Genomic DNA, 18979 nt, shown 5'->3' with positions numbered 1-18979 from the left:
TTTAAGATTCGTTTAATTTGGAATTATTCATTTACGATGCGTATTGACTGCCTTGCATTGTATGGTAGTGGTATTTATAAAAAAAATATTAATATTATTAGGTATTTCGGTTTAGGTTGATTTTTATGGTTTCGTAAAAAAGTATGTATTTTTTCCTGTTTTCATAGAATTATACGGAACCCTTCGTGCGCGAATCTGACTTCCACCTGGTTGATCTTTTTACAAATCAATAATCGTATCCTACTAATACATATTATAAAAGCAAAAATATATAAGATTGGACATTTGATACTCTTTCACGTAAAAACTACTGAATGAGTTTTTATGGAACTTTACAATTATATAGTTTAAACATCAGAATAACATATAGGCTACAATTTACCGCGGGAAAATAACTCATTCCCACAGGAAAATATTGGTAAAAGTTTAAAATAAATTGCTTCAAATAAAACAAATAAAATTTAAAATAAATTTTTACAACATTTTATTTCGATACTTAATTACCAAATTACGATATTTATTATTTAAAATAGATGCCACCTTAAACTTGTGGCACAGCATCTCTGCAAAGCACTTTACTTTTCTTCCCGTCTGATTCGAAATGATTTGAACAAGGCCGAGAATGTTTTGAAGGCTTCCAATTTTCCCTGTGCTATAGCTTTAACCCAAACATCTTTTAATTTTTCTCAAGCCAGAAACCTGCAAATAACAATAAAATCCATACTTAAATACCTTTTTTTTTCTCCTAACCTAAAGCAGTCATTATCAATGAAGTACTTCGTACCTACTCAAGTATCGATAACTGCACAACACTATGGAAGTAATATTTTGCATTTTCTCTCAAAAATAAGCTAATTATGATTTCATTTCAATGATCAAGGGTAGATAAAACATAGATGATTTAGAAAATAACGTAAATTCACTGATTTATAATACAATTAGCCAAAAATTGATCAAAATCACTAACCTGTGAAATGACAAATTTCTATCTTCGTCCGATTTCACATTACTACGGCTTTTACAGCCGTAAGCAACACAAGCCATGTTATCTTTAGTCAATTGTCTTTTCATAAAATAACAAATTAAACTAAAACACTCGTTTTTCACTTCAAAACAAATAATTAAAATAACCAAGCGATGATCATCAGACTGGTGATCAAAACAAATTGAAATGGCTACATGTCATTTCAAACTGTCGAACTGACATATATCTGTCCTCTTTTTTCGCATGACATTTTGCCATAAGCTAAAAAGGCCAAACTAGTGCGTTATTGTTCAATTAATTGTTACTTCTCCAGGCTAGTTAATTGCTCCGAGCCATAAAACGTCATTTTGACATTTTGATTAGCGTCAAACTCAGGCGGCATTTGCTACGTCTGAGTTCTGACTGTCAATTCACAATTGTCATTTGTCATTTGTCATGCTCTTATTGCTCTCGCCTCTCGAGTCTCGGACATCGCCATTCGCCATTTTATTTTGTACCTCGTCACAGCATCAGTTGTGTTGTATCTTGTAGATATTGTGATTTTATTATTAAAATCATATAATCTTCTGAAACCAGCATGTATGACACTGAAGATGATCAATATGAGGAAGAAGATGTGGAAGAAATATCATCGGAGCTATGGCAAGAAGCTTGTTGGATTGTCATCAATGCATATTTTGACGAGAAAGGTTTAGTAAGACAACAGTTAGATAGTTTTGATGAATTTATTCAGATGTCCGTGCAACGCATAGTTGAAGATTCTCCACCTATTGAACTTCAAGCAGAAGCCCAACATTCATCTGGTGAAATCGAAGTACCTCCCAAATATCATTTAAAGTTCGATCAGATTTACCTTTCAAAACCAACCCATTGGGAAAAAGACGGCGCTCCATCGCCTATGATGCCTAATGAAGCACGTTTGCGTAATTTGACTTATTCTGCTCCTTTGTATGTTGATATCACAAAAACAATTGTCAAAGAAAATGAAGATCCAATAGAAACCCAGCATCAAAAAACGTTTATTGGTAAAATCCCCATCATGTTAAGGTCTACATACTGTCTGCTGAGTAATCTTACTGACAGAGATTTAACTGAACTGAATGAGTGCCCACTTGACCCTGGTGGTTATTTTATTATAAACGGATCTGAGAAAGTGTTGATTGCTCAAGAAAAAATGGCAACAAATACTGTATATGTATTCAGCATGAAAGATGGGAAATATGCTTATAAAACTGAAATTCGTTCCTGTCTGGAACACAGCTCAAGACCTACATCAACTCTTTGGGTTAACATGATGGCTCGTGGTGGGCAAAGCATTAAAAAATCTGCTATTGGACAAAGAATTGTGGCCATTGTACCCTATATTAAACAAGAGATACCCATAATGATTGTATTCCGTGCTCTTGGATTCGTAGCTGATAGAGATATATTGGAACACATCATTTATGATTTTGATGATCCTGAAATGATGGAAATGGTAAAGCCCTCTTTGGATGAAGCTTTTGTTATACAGGAACAAAATGTGGCTCTTAATTTTATTGGAGCCAGAGGTGCAAGACCTGGTGTAACTAAGGAAAGGCGTATAAAATATGCAAGGGAGATTTTACAAAAAGAAATGTTGCCACATGTTGGTGTGTCTGATTTTTGTGAAACAAAGAAGGCGTATTTCTTAGGATATATGGTGCATAGATTGCTTCTGGCTGCATTGGGTCGTCGTGAATTAGATGACAGAGATCACTATGGAAATAAAAGACTCGACCTAGCAGGCCCCCTGTTAGCTTTCCTGTTTCGGGGGTTATTTAAAAATCTCCTTAAAGAAGTAAGAATGTATGCGCAGAAATTTATTGACAAAGGAAAAGATTTCAATCTTGAATTAGCTATCAAAACTAAAATTATCACTGATGGTTTGAGATACTCATTGGCTACCGGAAATTGGGGTGATCAGAAAAAGGCTCATCAAGCGAGAGCTGGAGTGTCACAAGTATTGAACCGTTTAACATTTGCGTCCACACTTTCTCATTTGCGGCGTGTGAATTCGCCTATTGGTCGTGATGGTAAATTAGCTAAGCCTCGCCAGCTCCATAACACCTTATGGGGAATGATTTGTCCAGCTGAAACACCTGAAGGTGCTGCTGTCGGACTTGTAAAGAATTTGGCTTTAATGGCTTATATTTCTGTTGGAAGTCAACCTTCTCCAATTTTGGAGTTCTTGGAGGAATGGTCTATGGAAAATTTGGAAGAAATAGCACCATCAGCAATTGCAGATGCTACAAAAATATTTGTAAATGGTTGTTGGGTCGGAATTCATAGAGATCCTGAACAGTTGATGGCAACTTTAAGAAAACTGAGACGTCAAATGGATATTATTGTGTCTGAAGTCAGTATGATTCGTGATATAAGAGATAGAGAAATAAGAATATATACTGATGCAGGTAGAATTTGTCGTCCTTTGTTGATTGTAGAGAATGGAGCACTACTGCTTAAGAAGAAACACATAGATCAACTAAAAGAAAGGGATTACAATAACTATGGTTGGCAAAACTTAGTAGCTAGTGGTGTTGTTGAATACATTGATACTTTGGAAGAAGAGACTGTTATGATAGCAATGAGTCCTGATGATCTTGCTCAAGTAAAAGAATATGCCTACTGTACTACATATACTCATTGTGAAATTCATCCAGCCATGATTTTAGGTGTTTGTGCATCAATTATTCCATTCCCAGATCATAACCAAAGCCCAAGAAATACTTATCAAAGTGCTATGGGTAAACAAGCTATGGGTGTTTATATCACCAACTTCCATGTAAGAATGGACACCTTAGCTCATGTACTGTACTACCCTCATAAACCATTAGTAACAACAAGATCTATGGAATATTTGCGTTTTAGAGAATTACCTGCTGGAATTAATTCTATTGTTGCTATCTTATGTTACACAGGATACAACCAAGAAGATAGTGTCATTTTAAATGCTTCTGCTGTAGAAAGAGGATTCTTTAGATCTGTTTTCTATCGATCTTACAAAGATTCAGAATCAAAAAGAATAGGGGATCAGGAAGAGCAATTTGAAAAACCAACCAGACAAACTTGTCAGGGAATGAGAAATGCTTTGTATGATAAGTTGGATGATGATGGAATTATAGCTCCTGGTATAAGAGTGTCAGGGGATGATGTAGTCATCGGTAAAACAATTACTTTACCCGAAAATGATGATGAGTTAGAAGGAACAACTAAACGCTATTCGAAGCGTGATGCTTCTACATTCTTGCGTAATAGTGAAACTGGTATTGTTGATCAAGTAATGCTAACATTAAATAGCGAAGGCTATAAATTCTGTAAAATAAGAGTGCGATCCGTACGTATTCCTCAAATTGGCGACAAGTTTGCTTCTCGTCACGGTCAAAAAGGTACTTGCGGTATACAGTACAGACAAGAAGATATGCCCTTTACTTGCGAAGGTTTAACTCCCGATATTATTATTAATCCTCACGCCATTCCCTCTCGTATGACAATTGGTCACTTGATCGAGTGTATTCAAGGCAAAGTATCATCAAATAAAGGCGAGATTGGAGATGCCACACCATTTAACGATGCTGTAAATGTGCAAAAAATTTCTTCATTGTTGCAAGAATATGGCTATCATCTACGTGGTAACGAAGTTATGTACAACGGTCACACTGGCAGAAAGATTAATGCTCAGGTTTTTCTGGGCCCTACATATTATCAGCGTCTTAAGCACATGGTGGACGATAAAATTCACTCAAGAGCCAGGGGACCTGTGCAGATTTTAGTCCGTCAACCTATGGAAGGTAGGGCGAGAGATGGAGGTCTTCGTTTTGGTGAAATGGAACGTGATTGTCAAATCGCTCATGGCGCTGCACAATTTCTAAGAGAGCGTCTATTCGAAGTATCCGATCCATACAGAATTCATGTTTGCAATTTCTGTGGTTTGATTGCAATAGCTAATCTTCGAAATAATACATTTGAATGCAAAGGATGCAAAAACAAAACTCAGATTTCGCAAGTTAGACTTCCATATGCGGCTAAACTTTTATTCCAGGAGTTAATGTCAATGAATATTGCACCGCGGCTGATGGTTATTGCTTAATGTTATAGTAGAATAAGGAATAATGTTTTTAATTGAGAAAATAAATAAAACTTCATTAACATTTTAAAGAACTTTTATTATCACAAACCACAACATTAAATGCAGCTTAAATAAAACAGTTACAATAAAAAAATGTACATTCATGCCACTTGTACTGGTAAATTTATGACTTAAACTAAAATCAACAAAGTATTATTTCCTTAACAATTCATATTATATACCTACGAAATATGTGAGGTAAAGTTTGGTATGGTAGATTTGAATTACTGTTTCATAAGAAAACACGATAACGTTAAATAAATATTTCAACATAATAAATTATAATTGATTCAAAATACAACAAGTATAGAATTTGTATAACAATATTTAGTGACATCACATATTGAGTTATTTTTAAAAAGGCAGCTTATAACAAAAAAAAAAAAATTTACAATGTCACGAAAAATCTACGCAGATACAATCTAAAAAGAAATCAGTGCATAATAATTCTTAAAATATAATATTAGGTATGTATAAAGAGAGCGTGTACTTCTAAGAAGTTAAATTAAGTACTACATGAAAGTGCGATAACAAGAAGGAAAGTATAAGAAATAAACAATCATTTTTTTATGTCTTGTAAGTAGCATTATATATTTTGTAAAGAAACAAGCACCAATAAATATTTCATTGCTGTACAACGCTTTTTATTTTTATATTTGATTGATACGAATAAATAATATAGGTACAGGACATAATTAGGTAATATAAAGGCAGTGCGAATCGGAAGCTAACTGCTAACCGCACCGTGTTAGGTGTGAAGAAGTAAAAAATTATCCTAAAATCTATAAAAATATCAAATGTGATCGTTCACACTCTCTCTGTATGACGTCGAGAGGACGAGTGTAATCATATAGTCAGAATGTAGTTACTTTTTAATGTGTTCAAATTCTTAGGAAAATTATACATCATTTTGTTCTTGTCCTAATTTCAAACTTTACGGCCGTATTTGACTTAATATGCACATAGTTGGACGTTTGATGAGTATGAAAAATATCAAATTTATTTTATTCAATAGCAAGATACCTAGCTTCAAAGATTAGAGTTATTTAAATCACTGCGGAGCGGGCAGAGCTCTTTGTTCCTGACTATCTTCTTCCTTCGGCCGACTCCATTTTATCATAGTTTCAGGTGACCGATACAAGAACACTAATTTGGCGAAGAGATCCTCTTCCAGCGTCAACTCGAGTGCTTCGCGAACCTTTAAATAAAATTATAATTAATATGACATATAGAGCGTTTTCATTCCACTTGAAATAACGCACTATTTCAATTAACATATTTTCTTTAATTTGGCATTTAATCTAGAAGTAATAGTAATTATAAATAGGTGTTCCTATTTTGTAATAAAATAACATTAAAATAATTGATAGGCCAAAAACTTAAAGGTAGCATAAAAATACAATGATAAACGAATAAAATATATATAAAACTATATGATTTACCAAGTAAATGTCGAGGCACAGCTGCAGCACGCGGTCCACATTGGGCAGATCGTCGAACATGATCTTGGTGTAGATGCCGGAGAAGAAGCCGCGCAACACTCGAGACGCGAGGAACACGAATGTCGTGTAGAGACCGATGATACTGGAAATTATTTAACATTTAATTTTTTGTTCAGTATGAATACAAAATTTAATTTTTATACTATAAATATTTAATTGGATGTCGTTTTTAGGAATAAGAGTTAAATTTCAGATTTCTGAGAATTTTATTAATGTTTTTATAAATGATTTTTATATTGTACATCTATATATATGTATAAGCAAAATGTATAACATTACATTGCATAAACTAAATAAGTAAAAACTTACCCGCCACCCGATATGAAGTTAAGCGTCTCTGGGAACAGTTTATCATTGAACGTGTACATGACCAGCATGTCGCAGTTGTTCATTGGTATCGGTGCGAGCGGATCCTGAAAATTACATTGATTTACTCAATTACTTAAAAATTAGCCTAAATTATGGGTACGTTTAACAGTGAAGCAGATTTACAGAAACAACAGATTACATTTGTAAACAGGCTAGACTTGTATTTTTGTATTTTAAAAATAACATCTATTCTTAAAGCATGTCTAATGGTATTGGTATATAAATTAGTTAAGGAAATTGTATTAAAAATTTACCCTTTCTTCGCAAGATTCATGGACTCTCCAGTAGCTGGAATTTCTATCTCTCTCTAAACGTAATTTAACGTCTCTATAAGACCTCGATTCATCATCTGTAAAAAATAATTAAATCAGAGATTTAAAATAAACATTATTTCTATGCAAACTATTTAAAAATATATTTTTTAGTGCATTTAAAATTTTAATAAAAAATTTTCACTATCATGTATTTTATATCTTACTTCCATCGGGATCAAGAGGCATCAATTGGAAAGCGGCTTTTGTAGTTCCTTTATTAAACACTTTCACGAACTTTGGGAATACATGTTTAACGTTCAACCTAAAACAAAAAAAACAACATACAATTATTCACACAAAATTCCTAAATAAGAGAAAAATGATTTGTTCTTATTTATTCTTCTTTCCTATTCATAGCATATAATACAATTCAGTATTTCCTGATATTAGACTATTAATAAGATTGATCAAAATTAAAAACTCTACTTCTTTCAGATTGAATCAATTTAAATTAGACTCTAAATAGTAATTGCAAAAGGTATATAATATATTTATCTCACCAATCATCTGGACGCGCCGTGCCAGCTAGTAAATTGAGTAAGGTATCTCTTTCAGGATTCCTTTTTCCATTAATAAATGCATCCAGCGGCACTTCTCGATTATTCTCTATCGTTGGCGGATTTTGCGGATTGTTACTCAAATGCGTTATGACGTATGTGAATTTAACGGAAAGCGATGCATCTGAAAGAAAAATAAGTATAAATTTAGATATGTACTTTAGTTACTTCCTTGTAAGTGGTTGTTGTGTATGACTTAAAGTTAACCTAAATAACTCCTAATAGGCAAAGTTTTCTACTGAAGGATACAAGATTTTGAATATTAGTGCCAATAAAGAGGGTTTTCACTACAAGTAATGTGTCATACAACGCCGCTCGGACATTTTACTCGATTTTGAGTCTTATTTTCAAGGCTTTAGAGAGTCAATTCCCACTAACTAGATAACGCTTCTCGCTCAAGGCGGTCGAGCTCCGGCGGGGAGATGTTCCATACTGCGGTGGAGTTGGGGTTACAAGTAATGTGTCATACAACGCCGCTCGGACATTTTACTCGATTTTGAGTCTTATTTCAGAGTCTATAGAGTCGTGTTTTTACAATCAAAGCACTAACTAGATAACGCTTCTCTCTCGAGGCGGTCGAGCTCCGGCGGGGAGATGTTCCACACTGCGGTGGAGTTGGGGTTGATGGTGACGACGGCCACGTCGTTGTACATGTAGTTGGAGAGGAACGTCTGCGCGGTGCGGTCGCGCGCGTACATGTTGCTCAGCTGCGTGTAGTCTTGCTCTGTGAAACTGGAAATGGGAAGTTGGTTATAGTTGTTTGGTTGAACGTAATTTTACTTTGATTATGCTTGTAGAATATTTGTTAGTCATACTTACTAATACAAAATTTTCTATAAATTTAAAAAAGTATATTCTCGTAACAACACAGCTCGTGAAAATTCAATAAAAGTCATTAACCGAGTATTTTTATTTTTTACATTGAAGGTCTTTGTTTACTTATTATATTTAATGCATTTATGATCACAAAAAAATACTTGTATAACCTTTAATACTTACACATCAATATTATGAGATTGTGCCGACATTTGATATACTGGTAGGAACGGTCCAATGCGTATTTTAACAGTTACATCTGTGGGCGGATTGGGTTCACCGACCTACACAAAAACAATAATATGCCATCACTGAATTATTTTTGTTAATTTATATAAAGGTATTTCTTTTTCAAATTGTAATAACAATCACATCTGAAAATTTTTCTGCAAAAAATATATCTCTATTAATGTTCTATATAAAGATTTTGAGTTACTTACGGAATTTCCGAAAGCAAAGAAAACGAGCGGGAACCAGATAATAGCAATGACAAATGCTAAAACGCCTCCTCCTAATAAATACTTCGATGTAGTGGACTTCTTGACGCCGCGAGGTTGCGGGAATTCGTCTTCTACATATCGAGAACACTACAAATATAAATTAAAATTGATTACTAGGTGAGCCAAATAGATATACTCATTCAAGACAATAAAATCAAATGGTTGGTTAATTATCTTTATTTTTAAGTACCTACTGATAATACTTAAAAAGTGAAGAATTAATCTACAACAAATAAATGTATATAAGTTCAAAAAAGCTTTTATTACTACGTAAATGTTTGTTCCAAATCGTATACAATACCTTGAGCAAGAAAACACTGGCGAATATATCCTCCATTTTGAGCCAGTCCATAAGAGTCATGGATGTATCTGTCCATATCCAATCCATGAGTGTACGTAATTCGAATAAGAATGGAACCGCCATAAATCTTAATAACAAAAAATATAGATTAAATTACTTACCAATTGTTAAACTAAACTCCTTAGTTTAAAGCAAAGTCGCATCCCGTATGTATGCTTAGATCTTGAAGACTACAGAACTGATTTAGATGCAGTTTTTTTAATAGATAGAGCAATTCAATAGGAATGTTTTAGTATATAAGTTATTAAGCTTTAGATAAAGGGGCGAAGCCGCGGGCGGAAAGCTGGTAATTTAATATTTTCCTCTAGTAATGTAAAATATCATAGTTTGTGTAGGTACAATTGTCAGACTTTATAACTGTTTATCAATAGAGCGACATTTATTATTATTTATCTTCATTTTAAAAGGACACATACCCTCTAAAGCAGATCATATTCAGGAAGTTATACGACTTGCAGAGGAAGTTTCCAATAATTCGTCTTGGGTATCCGCATCGGATCTGATAAGCCGATAACAGCAAATAGACACTCTTCACCATATACCACATAGGAGGAGGAAGTAGCGTGTTGAATGTTCTGAAAATTGTAGTATATTTTTTATGTAAATTAGTTTGGTACTTTAAATATAAAAATATAAAATAGATTTAGATAGACTATCGTGTAAAATAATGTTATAACACCACATTAAATCTTGATGAGTAATTGAAAGAAAAGGTACCTTATAATGGTTTCACTGTTTCAAGATTTTCAAAAGAGGCAAAAACTATTTCATGATTTATTTACCTTTCAGTGATAAAAGGCAGTACAAAGAACATCCATATATGCACACCAATTATTAGCGCATATTGGAACAATATTTTGCCCAACATGAACTTGCGTAAATATAGTGCTCGGTCGATGATGATCAAAGCGAATTGTAATATCAACATCACTAAGAATGGTATGGGTACTTTGTTTTCTTCGAAATAGGCTTGTACGCCGCCGTCCCCTTGGTGTGTCTGAAATAATATTTCTTAGTTTACGTATGTTCATATACTTGCATTTTTTAAAATGAAATTTAGAAACAATAAAACAGATGCCGTTAGTTTATGGCAAACCAATCATATTCCCCAAATACAAAACTTCATATTGTATACGTACTTGATTACTCTATTAAGTGGTTTATGTGCATTTATTTTCAGTTATAAAAAAATTGATGGCTTGCATAAAATTATAGACACCACTATTAGTAAAATTCACGGTAAACTCACCCCAAAAGCAGCAAATCCAAAGATAACGACGAGGAAGTTGAAGAAATCGCACAGGAACATGTACGCGTACACGTCCGCAGTGACGCGCGCGCCCGGTGCCAACATGCGCTCGAAGAAGCGCTGCGTCGGGCTTAGGTAGCGCTTTATGCTGGAAAGTTTAGTTGCTCAAGTATATGAATGAAATTATTAAAGAACGGTGCAAAAAATAGTGTTAATATTTTGAGCGCTTTAATGTTTTGGGTAACATTAGAGCGCTGGAAGGAGCGCTACGTCGCGTCGGGCTGAGATAGCGCTTTATGCTGGAAAATATGGGGGAAAAGAAGGGTTAATTCTTTTCTGTAAAATTAAAGCGCTGGAAGGAGCGCTACGTCGGGATGAGGTAGCGCTTTATGCTGGAAAGTAAAGCAATAGAAATGTGCTTTTAATTCATTTTAGTAATGTTAAAGCACTTGATGCACACATACCAAAGTAAAATGTGCTATAATTAATTATTTTCGTAAACATTGAAACACTGGAAGGTTTCCTAAGTCGGGCTTAAAGTTGCGTTTGATGTTTATGTTACGGCTAAAGGTAGGTGAGAACATAAACTTAAGATTAGCCGGCTAAACTTAGGTTTATTTTCGACGAGGTGTTAATGTTAGTTTGTTCTATCTTTAGCCGGCTAAACTTAAGTGTAACCGCAGGCCCGTGGCTAAAAATGTCGGGGTGGGTAGATTTGGTTACTATAATACATGTAAGGAACAGGGCGAGTGTTTTCTGGCACTTCGCCGGCTGCTGCCGCAGCACGCTCGCTGCGCTCGCTCGGCTCGTGCGGGTCTTAAGAGTTCTAACCTAACCTAACCTAGCCACCAGCTTTCTGCCCTGAGTCGGGGTGGGTAGATTTGGTTACTATAATACATGTAAGGAACAGGGCGAGTGTTTTCTGGCACTGTGCGGGCCCCTCAAGCCCTCCACCGGCCCGGCGCTAACCAAATCTACCCACCCCGACATTTTTAGCCACGGGCCTGCGGTTACACTTAAGTTTAGCCGGCTAAAGATAGAACAAACTAACATTAACACCTCGTCCAAAATAAACCTAAGTTTAGCCGGCTAATCTTAAGTTTATGTTCTCACCTACCTTTAGCCGTGACATTTATATGCAATAGTGTACTAAAAAAGTTATATCAATATAATGAAATTAACTTACGATAATAGTATCACATTGGGATAATGCTGATATGTGTCTTCTAATGTTGTATTGACGGTAATTATTGGTTCTTCATCATCGTTTACGCTGCAAAAAATATATTTTGTAGTAAGATATGTATATACTCTTATTTATAAAAAAATAATTTAATATCTCTTTTAAAATTAACATTACCCATATTCATCTGGTTCTTTAGAGGGTCCGGGCTCGTCATGACGTTCTTCTAATTGCGGCAAATTACCTTCGCATGTCGGTAATACACCGTTTGAACTGGATCCGTTTGCTCTATAAAAATATTATTTTATTATATTTCCTTTTCATAAACCCTTTTATCGTCACAATTACTACTTAATATTTTACATTACTAATGATTACTCTTCTAGATCCTCTTTTATTCAACATTGCTTAATACAGATCTACACAAGTTTCAAGTTAGGACATAAGCAATATTTATTATCAATGCTTATTTATACATTATTTAATTACCTATTGTGTTATACTCATACTAATATTATTAATATATTTAATTATAAGATCAAACTACAACACTATCTATAGAAACAAAATAAAAGAAATTTTACGTGTATATGGACGATCTATCCCTATTCTTCAACATCACAGTACGCCTCCGCCCCACACCTCTGTCTGTCCGTATACACATCGTTTATTCTCACTCTTTACTTTTTTAAATATAATTGAAGAATTACTTTTGTTGGGAATTAAATAGGGTAATTGTAGTTTAGTTGGCTATTATAGGTATACAACATTCTTGCAAAACTTTTAATATATCATTTTAAAATTAAAATGTAGTTAATAATGTTATAGAAATAACCTTAATACAACCATTTAATTTTATTTATAAGCTGCTAAACATTCTGTTATAGAAATCTCTTAAATTTTCCTTTTCCATTAAATCCATTTTCCTCAACTACTTTTTAAAGGCATGTAATAAATTTAAATTCCAATCTAGACAATATCAAATAGAGATACAAATATAACTCACGGGCCGATCCTCTCGTGCATTTGCACGTACTTTTGCCCCACTTCTGCGCCACGCCCCTCCACTAGCATCTGCGTGTCTTCCGCGGTTAGCGGATAGTCTCTATCCTCTTGGAGTTCCACTTCTGGGCTGGATTCCTTCCACAGCCCTAGGGATTTTAACATGAACCTGCCGAGATATATATTTGATTGATTTGATGAGATTAATAATATAGGTAAGTATGTTTTATAACGATACAAGTTGCAGAGGCTTATATGAAAATTATAAACATAGTTTGAATTGACGTTTTACGAGCGGCACATTATTGAAGGAAAAATTGAACTTTATTGAGAACTAGCGGTCCGCCCCGGCTTCGCCCGTGGTACATATTTACGTTTTCTCTACATAAAAACCATCCTCGTACTTCAAGGAATATAATTAAAAAAAATTTATCTAAATCGGTTCAGCCGTTCTCGAGTTATGCGCTTACCAACACATTTTGCGATTCATTTTTATATATAAGATATTGGCCACCCAAATGGATTATTGATATCTTCTATCCTTAGTCCACATCGGATAGCTATCCTGTAATACCTAATGTTTCAAGAAATATATTTAAAATATAACACACCTGTGTAAAAAGATAATAAGCAGCAACAACAGATCGTACAACGCATAATTGTACTTCCTTTCGATGCCTATAATTCGTGGCGCTGTGAAAGGCATGTTAGCCGGTATTGCCTTTTGGTTCCAAGGCAATATCTCAAATTGGAACATGCTTTTTATCAATACTATGACCTAAATTGAAAAAATCAAACATAAGTATTTGTATCATATACAGGGTGTCCCAAAAAGTAGTGATATACTGAAGCTGGGAGGTAGAGGACCTAGAGGGCTATCCGAATCACCCCCATATATGTTATGCGATTTTTCATATTTTCGGAGTTATGACGTTTTTTTCAATTTTTCACTTATCGCCGAGTACGATGAGATTTTCACTCATGGTGACGTCAATTATTGCGCTAGATGCTTGATTTTTTTTGTGTGCTAAGCTGAAAGATTGGCCAATTTGGTATGGTAACATTTACTATCGTTAGATCTTTGAATGGAATAAAAAAAAAGAATTAAATGCCAAGAAAGATAAAATTACCCAGTATGTTCACCACTTCAAGGGCCCGTAAAAAAATAAAATCACATAAAAAAAATTTTCCTTTTGGCTTTTAAAAACTTGCTCTATCTATCAGGTAGCTACCCTGAAAATTTCATTTTATTATTCAGAAGGCTTCAATCAAAAAATTGAAATCTAAATTTGGTAAGTGCAAAAATTGAATTAACATGATGATTAATAAAAACAAATTAAAACCAATAACAAGGTGTTTAATTACTAGAAATTTTTAAAATGACCCCGCTGTTGCTCAGTGCAAGTGCGACATCACCGTAAAAAGTTGTCTTTTAAATGTCTGAATGCCCTTTTATCATTTTTAATGGTTTCTTCTGCTACTATGAATTTCCGGGTTATTTCGTCTAAATTGTGGCAGTCTCTCGTCTTTGTAGTATCCCCACGGAAAAAAATCAATAGGGTTAATGTCCGGGGACCGTGGAGGCCAGGCTAAAGGGCAAAGATACCCTGAAAGATGGATTGGTCGTTGCAGCCTGCGCATGCGCCGGTGACGCCTGCCTTAAAGCCTGGCCTCCACGGTCCCTCGACCTAACCGGTAACCCCCATTGATTTGTTTCAATGGGGATACTAAAAAGACCTCGGCTACTTGAGAGAATGCAACAATTTGGACGAAATAACCCGGAAATTCATAGTAGCAGAAGAAACCATTAAAAATGATAAAAGGGCATTCAGACATTTAAAAGACAACTTTTTACGGTGATGTCGCACTTGCACTGAGCAACAGCGGGGTCATTTTAAAAATTTCTAGTAATTAAACACCTTGTTATTGGTTTTAATTTGTTTTTATTAATCATCATGTTAATTCAATTTTTGCACTTACCAAATTTAGATTTCAATTTTTTGATTGAAGCCTTCTGAATAATAAAATGAAATTTTCAGGGTAGCTACCTGATAGACAGAGCAAGTTTTTAAAAGCTAAACGGAAAACTTTTTTTATGTGATTTTATTTTTTTACGGGCCCTTGAAGTGGTGAACTTACTGGGTAATTTTATCTTTCTTGGCATTTAATTCTTTTTTTTATTCCATTCAAAGATCTAACGATAGTAAATGTTACCATACCAAATTGGCCAATCTTTCAGCTTAGCACACAAAAAAAATCAAGCATCTAGCGCAATAATTGACGTCACCATGAGTGAAAATCTCATCGTACTCGGCGATAGGTGAAAAATTGAAAAAAAACGTCATAACTCCGAAAATACGAAAAATCGCATTACATACATGGGGGTGATTCGGATAGCCCTCTAGGTCTTCTACCTCCCAGCTTCAGTATATCACTACTTTTTGGGACACCCTGTATATTTGTATATTTACACTATATAAAAGACAAAACCTTACCTCAGTATAAGCGATCAGAGTGACCCAAAATGTTTTAGTCGGTCTTGGTATTGTTAAAGTTCCCCACAAGAAGACCATCAGGGGCAGTGGAATAGACAATATTGTAGCTGATTGTATCTGTAAGAAACAATTATTCACACGATTAATGTACAATTATTTAAAAGAGAAAGAGGAGGAGAAGGTTTACATCTCTTCTTTATTTCTATGGGACATGTTAAAAATTAGGTTACATATTTATTATTCGTATTTCAATCAATTGTGACGTTTTACCTGATTAATAAACACCATGATATAGCACACGATGTCTGTATGCGCCAATACCGCATACCACAGAGCATATCCGAGGTGCACTAGCGGACACTTGTCTTGTTTGAACATTGAGTCGTCTTGTTCCTCCAAAGTCGTGATGTCTTTACTGTAATCAATTAGTTCACGTGAATACTTGAACATAACTAGTATAGCAAATATGTATGTACAGAGAATTTTAGGTAGATTAAAAGGTGACACAGAAAATACGATATAGACACACTTACAGCACTCCTTAGTCGTATATATTGCTGTAAGGTATAGTACAGAAAAAGGGTATAGTGCAGAAAAGCGGATAGTTTAGTATATTGAGTAAAGTTCTTTTAACAAAAAAAAAAACCGCTATAGGTGTTTAATCAAAGAAATGTAATAGATATAAAAAGAAGAAATAGGAATATATATTTTTCGTGAAAAATCCTTGTTATGCTTCACAGTATATTGTAATTACGCTGAAAAGACAACTTGCATGACAAAATACATTCAGAAACTTACCTTTTGTATTGATATAAAATGCTTAAGCTACAACGACATTATAAAAGACAAGAATAGAAGAAAATGGAATTATAAAACATCCAGCAAGCGACGACGAAAAACACCAAATGGGAAGTGTACTGTATAATTATATTACTTCAACGAAATTCTATATAACATAACAAAAGATATATTTCTATAGACACTTGAGATCATCGATTTGTCTTACTCTATTTTTATGAGTATATTTTGTAATTTAAGTAAAGAAAATCATCTGTCAGAATACACTTGGGTTATCAATACGTGATCAAAACATTAAAATGCGTGTCCAAGTATTTTTTTAACGCATTTTTCAAATTGAAATTAGAACAATCCCGCCAACAGTACACTCCCCAAGCCAGCCAGCACCTTTCCGTGGTCTGCAAGCTAAACGCGCTCTCGTGTTCTGACGTGTCGTCGTCAGACGGTGTAGAGGGAGACGGCGTAGAGGGAGACGGTGTGTGCGGGGGGGTCCGGTCCAGACCGCGTTCCATACTCGGCGCCAGAATGCGGATCTCCGGCACGCTTATCTCACTTAACTTACGGCTGGAAACACGCCCATGTGTTATACTTACCGGTGTTGGGAGAGTTTGGTATATTTGGATGAAATTTAATTCATATGAATTTTAGAAATTTATATGAATCTTAGGATGTGTATGGTGAATAAAAAGGCAAAGTAATGAATGAATTTTATTGATTTTAAGTATCATATACTAATACGTTTGGTACTTTAACACTAAGTTTTATGCTTAGCTTAGCTAAGGCATAAGAGATCATGTCGTTTAACGTCTTGAATTACATTCAACACCATACAAATGAAAAATTAAATATATTGTAAATAAGGCTTTTTTATATTTGTTCTTGTAACTTTTAGCAAACTATTACTATATATACTATATATACTAATGACCAATTAATATACTTAATAATTATTTATATGACAAAATGAAATTCTAAATATGGTTAATACGCACCCCATATCCTCCATCGGCACTAGCAAATTATTTCTAGAATTATCCGATTCTCTACAATGCAGCATGCAAAATAAATCACTACTTACTACTTGAACTAAATCTATTTCTATCTATATTGCTACTTAGCATCTACATGCATGTAGCATGATCTACAAACTAAATATACTACTTGTATTTGACCAATAACAAAATGCAATCAAAGTAATACAGATAAAAGCACATAAGCGCTTTAAAAGAAGTGCCAAATTATAGACTTTTGTCTTTGGCCAAGTACCTATATAAATTGAAGGTATAATACTCACTGGTGTACGAGTGAATCAGGTAATGGTTCCCAGATCATCTGTGATCCTTCTCTTATTCCAATACCGAAGCCTTCTTTTTCCTGCAATTTTTAAATGAAAATACATGTTAACATGTCAGACTTTTAAATTGACTTAGAAAAACAATAATATTGGGTCTAAAGTTATGTAAAAGGTGTTTTTAAAGTTATGTAAGTTTCAGGTAGTTCAAAATGAAGTCATTATTTCTTAAGGGAACTTTAATAGCTTTCAATTTAACATATACTTACATAAATACAATCAATGATTGTGAAAGCATACCTTCAATATTTTCTTTTCAATAGAAAGAGTACGAGAGACATATCGGTAATCGCGCGAATACTTCATTAGATGTCGTGTGAGCGAAACGAGGATACTCGATATGAAGGCGTTCACTGTATCCAATAGGCCCTTCACTTTGTCCATCCATGTTTCGTTTTCTAGTGAATTGAAATCATTTATTCGATAAACAGAAGGGAAAAAGTCAAAAAAAATATTCAGAGAAAATAAATTTTAAGGAATTTCAAGATACATAATATCTCTCGGTTTTATCATTAATAATTTTATCGTATGGACCCAATATTTAAAAGAAACTGTGATATTTTTTAAAGGAAATGTGTTACCCCAATAAAAAATATTATATTTATTATTTTCATAATAATTATCTCACCGAAAAAAAAATTATGTAGAACTTTTTCTCACCAGGTAATGGAGCATAATCATCTAATTCCGAAGAAGGTCCAGGTCGTTCTCGCATTGTAATATCCCTTTCGTCCTGCGTTGCGTCCCCGCGAGACGAATGCGAACGCATCTATGTCATCAATTTTCACCAGTTAAATAACAATTATCGAACAATTTTTCTTAATAATGATGTTACAAGGTTACATGAGAAAGATGTCATAAAGGATCCTGTAACTCATGATTTTATTATTAACATAATATTTAAATATAAGAAACATTTAGTTAAAAATATACTAAATAATGGAAATATGTATTTAAATAAACATAAAAATATTGATACATGATAATAAAGACAAGTTTGTTATTTTTTCATATAAAAATTTAAACGACATAAGTGTGTTATTGTATAAAATACTTATAAATCAAAACATACATATATCATAACTTACAAAAATAAAAGGAAACTTAAAAACACAGTATATTATGCATACAATATATAATTTACCCCAACATAAAATATCGAAAAGCTTCTAGCATGCAAAACAAAAGCAACATTTACCTTATAAATATTAAACTTACCTTACGCACGGTATTATTATGCCGTTATTCATTTCAATGATTAATAAATAATCATAAATTTGAAGCCAAACATATGTTTCTTAAATGCCAATATATGTATTCCGAAAACGAATTTCAAAAGATCCAATAAAT

The 18979-nt window shown here is 33.9% G+C and overlaps 2 protein-coding genes across 2 annotated transcripts in view; one reads left to right on the top strand and one right to left on the bottom strand.

Moving 5' to 3' along the window:
• The first annotated feature begins 1459 nt into the window (after positions 1-1459).
• On the top strand, positions 1460-5154 carry Polr2B (RNA polymerase II subunit RpII140). Its single transcript, XM_090111648.1, has one exon. It carries the CDS (start codon positions 1563-1565, stop codon positions 5091-5093), a length of 3531 nt encoding a protein of 1176 aa, XP_089967774.1. The 5' UTR covers positions 1460-1562; the 3' UTR covers positions 5094-5154.
• Positions 5149-18979, bottom strand: part of Piezo (piezo type mechanosensitive ion channel component) — a 40676-nt gene continuing 26845 nt past the window's right edge. Inside the window, exons 31-53 of the mRNA XM_090111660.1 lie at positions 18290-18398; positions 17870-18027; positions 17573-17652; positions 16666-16842; positions 15751-15895; positions 15481-15597; positions 13597-13763; positions 12990-13154; positions 12161-12271; positions 11987-12073; positions 10801-10948; positions 10334-10548; positions 9968-10126; positions 9492-9618; positions 9131-9277; positions 8874-8974; positions 8425-8606; positions 7818-7998; positions 7482-7579; positions 7258-7352; positions 6944-7047; positions 6575-6716; positions 5149-6330 (exon numbers count right to left, since the gene is read on the bottom strand). Coding sequence (XP_089967786.1) covers positions 6184-6330; positions 6575-6716; positions 6944-7047; positions 7258-7352; positions 7482-7579; positions 7818-7998; positions 8425-8606; positions 8874-8974; positions 9131-9277; positions 9492-9618; positions 9968-10126; positions 10334-10548; positions 10801-10948; positions 11987-12073; positions 12161-12271; positions 12990-13154; positions 13597-13763; positions 15481-15597; positions 15751-15895; positions 16666-16842; positions 17573-17652; positions 17870-18027; positions 18290-18398 — 3162 coding nt within the window. The 3' untranslated portion in view covers positions 5149-6183. The remainder of the gene's footprint in view (positions 6331-6574; positions 6717-6943; positions 7048-7257; positions 7353-7481; positions 7580-7817; positions 7999-8424; positions 8607-8873; positions 8975-9130; positions 9278-9491; positions 9619-9967; positions 10127-10333; positions 10549-10800; positions 10949-11986; positions 12074-12160; positions 12272-12989; positions 13155-13596; positions 13764-15480; positions 15598-15750; positions 15896-16665; positions 16843-17572; positions 17653-17869; positions 18028-18289; positions 18399-18979) is intronic.

Source organism: Colias eurytheme, chromosome 2, assembly GCF_061535395.1.
Source record: "Colias eurytheme isolate Ceu_HAF_F1 chromosome 2, ilColEury1 Martin Lab GWU primary, whole genome shotgun sequence".
Lineage (NCBI taxonomy): Eukaryota > Metazoa > Arthropoda > Insecta > Lepidoptera > Pieridae > Colias > Colias eurytheme.
This window is presented reverse-complemented; position numbering and strand designations above follow the sequence as displayed.

Coding starts and splice junctions, on each gene's coding strand:
- Polr2B (XM_090111648.1), top strand. CDS start 1,563: ATGTATGACACTGAAGATGATCAATATGAGGAAGAAGATGTGGAAGAA.